Source organism: Miscanthus floridulus, chromosome 10 (genome assembly GCF_019320115.1).
Source record: "Miscanthus floridulus cultivar M001 chromosome 10, ASM1932011v1, whole genome shotgun sequence".
NCBI classification, from domain to species: Eukaryota; Viridiplantae; Streptophyta; class Magnoliopsida; order Poales; family Poaceae; genus Miscanthus; species Miscanthus floridulus.
The window spans coordinates 111,660,406-111,669,360 of NC_089589.1; the positions used below are offsets into that span (position 1 = coordinate 111,660,406).

Sequence of the window (8,955 nt, forward strand, 5' to 3'; positions counted from 1 at the left end):
CGTCAAACGATGTAGAGGCTGGAACCTCATTCCATTATCTAAAAAAATATAGATAAAGCATCCAAATTAAATGGAACTTTTGGAGTATATAAAACTATAAATAGACACCATCCAAAAGAACTACATGTGACTATTCAGGACCTTGCCGATCTGGTTCTACCTAATTTTAAAACCACATCTGTTTACTTTTATCTACTGGAGTGCCAAAAGGACAAATTTTAGGATCATACTCCAACACCTGAATACTGATATCCTGGTTAAACATTTTCTGTTCTACTGTGCCAATGTTGTCTTTTTTGTTACCATCACGGCATTATACAGTGCCAAATGTCTGAGTATAATGAAGTCAATCGTAACTAATCTTAACACGGTACATATGATTGAAAAAAAAAATTCTTCCTTGGGCAGCATACAGAACTGCTTAATCAGGATTCAAGAGAGAAGTATCTTTTTCTGGTACTGTTCAAGACCAAAATCTCAGGATCCTGTTATCATCAATCTCTTTTCTGCTCGAACATGGGAAAGCAAACACACACACACAAAAAAACAAATTAGTTTAGCAAATGCCAGACTCCAAAACCTTGGTAAACTCTGCAACATCTATTTTCCCGTCCTTGTTCGTGTCATACTTGGCGATCATCTGCTCGCACTCATCCATCCCTACACCTTCCCCTAGTCCTAGACTCTTGAGCACTCGCTGCAAATCCAACGCGTCGAAGTACCCATTGTTGTTGTGATCAAACACCAAGAATGCCTGCCGTACCTCCTGCAAGCTCGGCTCGTCGTCATCGAAAATCCGAGCTATAGAATCATTGCCAATGGCCATGTTGTTCTCTTGATCCAAATTAAAACCTATGTTTCTCATTACCGTCTTGATATCTTCTTGTGTCAGCTCCTTCTCATCGTCTTGATCTTTATTCCTTCTCTCTATTTCTTCTTTGTCTGTGGTAATAACCGGTGTCTGTGTCACCTTCTCAGCAGAGCTATGGTTGCAGTTGCAGATGCAGTTGCATGATTTGCATGAGCAGGGGAGGAGAATCTGCAACACTGAGACGGACCAAGCGAGGAATTTGAGGAAGAGGTTGATACCACATGCCTCTTGGAGAACCAAAAAATGGCATGCTGCAGCGCACGATGAATTCTCCATTGCTGTTGCCTCGTAAGCTTCTGGGCTCGACCTGAAAGTTCTTGTTCCTTTGGTGAGAATAGGCTGTTGTCAGAAAATGGAAGTAAAGGTCAGAAAATTGAATGGGAGAAGGGAAACGTAGCACGGGAGGTTATATAGGAAGCAAGGTCATCTTTTTTTTTCTTTAGAATCAAGTAAAGGTCATCTTGAGCTTTTGCTGATTGTTGTCTCAGCAGAATTAATCTGAAACATCGAAGCAGATGACAAGATGTTTCCTCTTTGAAAATACGTGTGGACAGCAAGATGATGGCGATTGACAGATTCAAAGTCTTGGTCTTCGTATTTATTCTTTCTTGTAACCTTCGTCACGCTGATCATGGAAGCTTCCGGGAAAGTGAGGAGTGAACAACTCTCTGCTCTCTCTCTCTCTCATTCACTCACTTAAGTCTGATACATTTTTTTTTCATTTTGAGAGTCCTTTAGAGTAAGCACTGATGTTATGTTTGTTCTAGTTTGAAGAGAAGGTTATTAGACGTGGGCTGTGCGTAGATGTTGCGGAAGACGCATGCAGTATGAACTGTTTTTTTCTTAGACAGAGATGGACCACAACGTTGTAGAAAAAATGCACAAATTTGCATTCTTCGGCTGCAAATAAATGTTGTTTCAGTTTCTTTTCATTTAGACGCAAACATTTTTTATTGGGCAAAAAAGTCAATTATATTTACCTTTGAACCCTTACCTCAGTCCTAGCTTTTGCTATGCACTTAGGTCCCGTTTTGCACAGCTCCCCTTCACCAGTGAAACTGTTAGTTTTTCTTTTCAGCTCTCGACGAGCATCTCTACGATAGAATTGAAACTATTTTGATGAATCATTTGGCAAAACAGCTCTACATATATTGTTTATTAAAATATGATCTCACATAATACCACACAGGGGCCCGCAGAGCGAGTTGAAGCTAGGAGAAATAGCTATTATCAGATTCACCCCACACCAACCTCTTGTGAGAGCACGTTCTAAGGAGCTCCACGTGTAAAGCTATTTCAAAAATACCCGTTTGGCACAAATCAATTTCAGACAGCTCGTAAAGCTACTAGAGAAGTTGTGCCAAACGAGACCTTAGATATATACATATTAAGGTAAAGTGTTTAAAAAAAACAAAAACATCTTATAACTTGGAACAAGGGAGTAGGAATTTCAACCATTACAGTTGTTTGCAACACATGCAGTCCAACCATTACAGTTGTTTGCAACACATGCAGTCCAATGAAACTACTGGAGAGGTCCCCCATTCATAGCAAGCTTACGTGAGCTGCCATCTTAATTACAATCAGGACAACAAACTTAGTATCATTGGTGATGTTGAAATAATTAGATTTTTATGTCTTTTCTTTTATATAGGTCAAGAAAAAAAAACAAAATCCAAGCGTGGGCTGGTATGGCAATAAAAAAATTTGACCCAATAAGATCACCAGGCCAGGTTGGAACCGGTCCAAACCAGCAGGCAAGCCTGGGCTGGCAGTCCAATAGTTTATTTCAGGCCCTAGGTGATGTTCTTAATTAATGTATATATATATTTTCCTTCCTCTGTCTATACTTTCCCAGATATCCTAATTGCAAATACGTGTATGAATATTCTTTTACATTTTCACAGCAGAATCCATGTGGTGTTTGTCATCATGAAAAAAATAAAGAAAAAATCAAAACCGGCAAGCAGGTCTGTCCGTGTTTGAACTGCAATTAAAGAAAAGGAAGTACACTGAGTCTGAGGACCAACGATTGTCGAGAAATTTCAGGGAAACCGGTATTGGTTTATTAAGATGGACCTAGTCTGAGGACCTGAGAAGCTGATCGAGATGGTATTTTGTCCCAAGAAGACTTCGTGACCTGAGAACAAGTGTAGAAAGGGCAAAAATTGACCTGATCTTTGCATTATTGCAACTTCTTTACGTCTGGGTGCATGCTTGTCGTCTTGGGTAGAGTAACAAATTGTAGGGCCGGGTCACCTTCTCATTCATTTTTTTCCCCTCGTGAGAGTGAGAGAGTCTGCCGAGTGCCGACTGCATGCCTTGTTACAACTTCAACGAAGAAAGCGCGTGTCAACTTGGCCAAGTCTGTCAACTCACCCTTTCTTTTTCAGAGAAATGACAACCTCATAGCACGGCAGGGAGACTGTCTCACTCTCACGTCTGAACGAAGTCTAAAACAATCCATGCATTGCTGGTTTTAGATGTACCATAAACAAGATGCTAGCTGGTGCCTTTAAGGCTGTGTGTGACTCATCAAACATGCAATTCAGTGGTAACCTCTACCACTGACATATACAGCACTTGTTTAAGCCTTAGTTCTTTCAGAACTTTCCACAAAAGTTCTACCAAAATGTCGCTGTAGATTTCACTGAAGACAACACTTAGGTAGTTAGGTGCTAGGAATATGGAGAAGGCGCCTATGGAGAATGTCTTTTTGTGTACACTTACGCTGTCAAGCTCCAATTGGGCAGAACAGAGCTGGCTTGAGAGCTGCTAATATAAGGACTGTTTTTACTTGTTCAGAGATAAGGTAAAATAGGTTCAGTGGAGGGTCACAAGCTACCTATTTGAGTGCTGAATCCACTATGTGATTAAAGGAAATGGACCCTCTTTAGTTTGTTATTGCAGCCCACGCTAGCTGCTCTTGAAGATATAAATGAAAAGCCGGTACGTACTGGTTCGGGAGGTCGTATCGTATCGTGGATTATTTACTGCTAGCTGGTTTGGTGTGAGAGAAAAACACTGTTCCCGGCTGGAAATTTACGATCGTTTACGAGCAAGCGAACAGGTGGAATGGATAGCTGAGCTGAAGCACAGTCCTCAAGTAGGTCGCAGCAGGAAATTCCCTCCCAGCATCATCGATCTGCACCACGTCAGCATCCAATACGCAAGCAGCAACAGCATGCACTGCACTTGCACGCCAATAAGATCTCCTCTTGATCACAATGTACCTGTACTTTTTTTTTTGGTTCTTTTGAGTCACATACTGTAAAAAAAAAAGATGTCATTCTGAGTCACCTTTTACATGACATGAACCTTCTCATTCTGAATCACCTTTTGCCTGCATGCATGCCCATCGAGGAAATTCAGTCTGCTTGCGTTTGGAGGTTCAGTCATCAGAGGGCCCCCTGCCAATGCAAATGGAAATGCACATGCACAGGAAAGAAACAACGTAGCGCATGCGGATCAATTGGTCATTACTCCGTACATGTATTTTATTATACTTTTCCAGTCTAGGTATAAAAAAGCTCATCCTTTGTGCTACTAATATATAACAAAGCACTTCTGGTGTGTGGAAAAAGCCGGATATATAGCGAAGATGGGCTACAGCTACTCACCACCACTGTGCCTGACGCCTGTGCGTGGATGGATGCTGCTTCAGAAGCCTCAATCGCGACCCACCTTGTTCATTCGTCCACAGCAAAGTCCCTATAAAAATAGCCGCCGAGCACGATCCAGTCATCCAGAGCTCCATGTGAACCCCATGGATGCAGCCGAACAGTGATTGCCAGCAGGCTAGCGCAACGACCACACTAGTTTGAGTATTTCAAGAAAGCCTGTGCCTGGAGAGGATCGGAGAGAGCTCAGGTAGCTAGATGGCGAGGCTACGCTTGACTGTGGTCGCCCTGGCCTTGTGCTGCTGCTGCCTCATCCACGCGCCGACGACGACAGGTGCTGCCGTCGACGCCTCATTTCCTCGTCCTGGTAAGTGGTGACCCGCCGGCCCTTCATGAATGAATCCTCCTCCGTCCGTGTGCTCTGCTCGATCGTTGTGCTAAAGCAGTTCTCTGAATATTTCTGTTTCTCCTCATGCATGCACCTTTCACTTCAATTTGAGCAGGACTGGAGGTGGTGCAGGAGGATACTAGAGTGGCAGTGGCTCCGCCATCGTCGTCGTGCGGCGCGGACGACGATCAGGTGGTCGGCTGGCTTCGCTTACCAATTGTCTCTCTCAATCTTATGTTAGATCAATTGACCACAGCTGTTGTTTTGGGACTATCCGTGCTTGTAATCTGATGGCTTCAATTAGCTATATGTTCCAGTACGTGTAGTTTCAGACTGAGTGACGCATGCAGATGCAGTGAGTGACATGATTCGTCTTGTCTTGTATCATTTCAGGCCGTCGTAGCCGGAGAGGCGGTAGGCGGCCGGCGGGAGGACGAGGATGGATCTGGAGCTGGAGGACTACCCGGGGTCCGGCGCCAACGACCGCCACTCGCCCTGGGCCCAGCAGCGAAGGAACTGATGCATCCATGATAGACGACCTCTCTCTCTCTCTCTCTCTGCATTTTGTTGCGTCCACAGCCGCAGTTTCTTCAGAGTTCCACTACTGTACGATCGATGACTATACTGTATATGTATTTTGTACACGCTGTCGTTACATACATACCAATACCAGGGTCCAGGGGTACTTGTGTTGTGTGTGTCTCACTGTCACGTAGCATGCATGGCCGGCCGAGAGTCATCAACAGCAAGCGTCTGCTTGCTCAGCTACTTTATTTTGACTGCAATTTTCTTTTCTTTTTCTTTCATATAAAAATACAGACTTGTCAGGACGCGTGCTTGAAGCAGATGAGGCCGGCCGTATACTCGTACTGAAAATAGTTCTACCATGACTGACGTGAGAGGTCGCCTAAGCGTGTTGAATTATTAGCTTCCGGACTATCCGTGGAGCGACTACGGAATATCTGGGTGGGCTGATTAACCATTTTTCATGTGGGGCGGGGGGATGCATGATTTCCCGTCCCTTTCGTTGATCGTTGTCTGTGTGATGGAGACGTTAGTTGTGGGTGCCCTTCGGAATGGGAATGGGTTGTGAAAGCTGGATTATTGTGGAGGTTGGGTTGGATTCAAACGGTTGTTTGGACTAGGGATACAAGTCAGCTTGAAACCTAAGTATAATAAGGGCAAGTTTGGATCCACGAGGCTCATAGATCCAAATAGAAGGGCTAAAAGTGTGGGGCCTAAACTTTAGCCCACCTCTTTCCATTAGCCCCTTCACCGTGGGCTAAAGAGGGCTAAAAGTGGTTCCTTCATGGCAAAAGACGCATATTACCCCCCACTCATCCCCTTCTAGTCCTGTGCATGAGTATTAATTAGGGGCAAATGGGTCATGGTAGGGTATATGGCTAATCTTTAGCTCCTGAATCCAAATAGACCCAAGGCTAGCCCCAAGGCTAAAGATTAGCCTCATAGATCCAAACAGAGCTTAACAAGGCCTAAGGTGCCATACGCGTGGCATGCACCATCTTCTCGCTTTCCTCAAAACCCCTTGGAAGAGACTACAGTGGACTTGCTTCAAGACAATTTTCTTTGTGTGTGTGTGGAACTAGACAAATTAATTAATAGAAAAGTGCTTGTGAAGAAAACAATGCAAGATACCTAGACCTAAAGAACTTACAGCATCTCCACTAGATCTTTCATATTGTATCTCCTATGAGCTCTCTCCTTTATTTAGGAGAGATGATGCTTCTCCTAGGAGATCCCTTAAAAATGATAGGTATAGGAGATGAGATTGGAGATTTGTTGCACCTCCTCTATCGTCTAAAACAACAACAGTTACCAGCTAAGCTAACAACCATAACCAACTAACAATAGTGGCCTACTGGATCTCAACACGTGCCACGCAACACCATCTTGCCATAGCTCTACACCATTACTCCACTAAACAACGGATCATACCTTGATTTTGCATGCCAGATTGCATACTCTTGACAACTTAAAATCAAAGAAGAGAAAGAAAAGAAAAAAAAAGAAAAATCCCTGAGCTTTGCTTGAATAATATAATTTTAGGCTATGTTTGATTGGGGTGGGACTCTCGATGTTTGGTTCCAGGACATAAGGGATGGAACAATCCCGAAAAGAGAACATACCTTTCAGATGTCTTGTCTTCTCATACCTAAAATCGGGTGGACCGTGTCGTCCTCTTGCAACATTGTTGGTGTCCGTTTTGCATGTATGAGTGGATGGCTTGCTCGTCTAGCCCCTCGATCACTCGTTACCCCGCGCGCAAGCACCTAGGCTGTTGCCGACTAGGGCCAACTCCGCCCCAACAGGCAAGGGCCCCTGCTCCGACCTTGTATTCTCCGAATGTGGTAGGCACGGCACGGGGGCAAGCAGGTTGTAGACTTGTAGTGCATGGCGGCCGATCCCCTAGCATGCTCGAGGTCACGCTCTTCGAGCGAATGATGGCGGAACCCCTATAGCGGTGGGCAAGTTTGAACTCCTCAAGCGAGCGAGAGGATGAGGAGAAACAGATCAATACGTATAGAAGATGACATGTGGGCCCAAGTTAATTGTGATTTGTGACTAATAGTGTGGAAGGAGTGTCCCTCGTCCCGTCTCACGAGGCGTTCGCTTTAGATTAAAGCCAAGTCATAGCGGTTGCTGTTGCGGTTTGAAACACTGTAGATTATTGAATTAAAAAAGCCGCATCAGTTGCGGCTTTAATATGAAGTGAACACTTTTAAAAGGAAGTGAACACTCTAAAAGGGACCGTTCAATTAAAAAAACCAAGAATAGAGCCGCCCCATCTATCCTAAAACCAAACACAACTTGTGCATGAATAATCAGATATATCACCGGCCTTAATTTGCTGACAAAGGGGTAGGGAAACCGTCTGTTATGCAGCTTTTTAGCCGTTTTTTACTGACCTGTTCATGCTTGTGATCATTGCACTGTCACAATACAGAATTCCAATTTGGTACACAGCTATTTTTCATGTTTTTTTCCCTAGGCTGATCGATGCTGATGCATGACTGGCAGCTAATAATTTCTGTCCTACGTGAATCGCACACGTAGTAGTGCCCGATCGAAACATTGGTCTGAATGTCTGATGATCGGTTCTACGCCGAGACGGTTGTACATGTTTGTTAACTACGCACCGTCCGCCATTTGGTAGGCCAGCTTGTGTGCCTTTGCGTGCAAGAATTGGTTAAGCTAATACACCACAGTAGCTAGAAACAATAGTATTTCCGAATTCTTAGCTAGCTTGTCATGTGGTGCAGCTTGCACACGGGAAACCCAACACGAAAAATATATGTGACGATGTACAGCGTGGCCCACAGGACTTGTCGCCCTTATTTGTCTAGCCTACTAAACCCAACCACACACGGTTGGTATCATTTTTATGAGGTTATTATTAATATTATATGATTTCTTCGTTATAATAAATTGCAACATGATCGAACCTCATAAGGTTTACCTATATATGTACTAATAATTAACCTGCGACCACTCATACAAAATTTATCCCCAAACGCCAATCGATCCTACCGGCCGTGTCGAGCATTATAAGCATACAAAATACGTCACGATGGTATATGCGGCCATGTCGAGCTTTAGTGAAAATTTTCAATTATTATTATAAAATGGCGCCTCAGTCATGGCCTCAACGGACGCATAGATAGATAGAAGAAATGAAAAGAAAAGAGAAAAACAAAAGATTAGAAAAAGGCAGTGCCTAGCGTCCGGATGTCCGGATATGCCCCCGTCCCGTGCCTGCTCGCCCACATCTCGTCTGTTGCGCCCGTCCGCAAGCATGTGAGGCCCGCCGCACTAGTGGGGACCGCCTCCGCAATCCTGCGTCTGACACAGAGCCGAGACAGTAGAAAGGAGAGGAGGGAGATATGCAACACTCGATCTAGTTTTGAAACATCCAAATGCAACAAAATGGAACATACGTCTGGAAAAAAATGAAACATTTGAAACATGTGTCTGAAACACTTAAAAAGCACCTAAAAACACTTGAAACTATTATAAACGTACTGCAATATCCAGATAAAACACTTGCATTATATGTG

The 8,955-nt window shown here is 43.9% G+C and overlaps 2 protein-coding genes across 2 annotated transcripts; one reads left to right on the plus strand and one right to left on the minus strand.

The window, feature by feature from the left end:
• Positions 1-344: 344 nt before the first annotated feature.
• LOC136485328 (probable calcium-binding protein CML46) lies at positions 345-1,210 on the minus strand. The gene has a single exon (XM_066482237.1). The coding sequence runs from the start codon at positions 1,145-1,147 to the stop codon at positions 557-559; it is 591 nt and encodes a 196-aa protein (XP_066338334.1). The 5' UTR covers positions 1,148-1,210; the 3' UTR covers positions 345-556.
• Positions 1,211-4,525: 3,315 nt separating this feature from the next.
• On the plus strand, positions 4,526-5,571 carry LOC136485329 (uncharacterized). The gene is made up of 3 exons (XM_066482238.1): positions 4,526-4,858; positions 4,995-5,071; positions 5,273-5,571. Exons 1-3 carry the CDS (start codon positions 4,750-4,752, stop codon positions 5,408-5,410), a joined length of 324 nt encoding a protein of 107 aa, XP_066338335.1. The 5' UTR covers positions 4,526-4,749; the 3' UTR covers positions 5,411-5,571.
• The last annotated feature ends 3,384 nt before the right edge of the window (positions 5,572-8,955 follow it).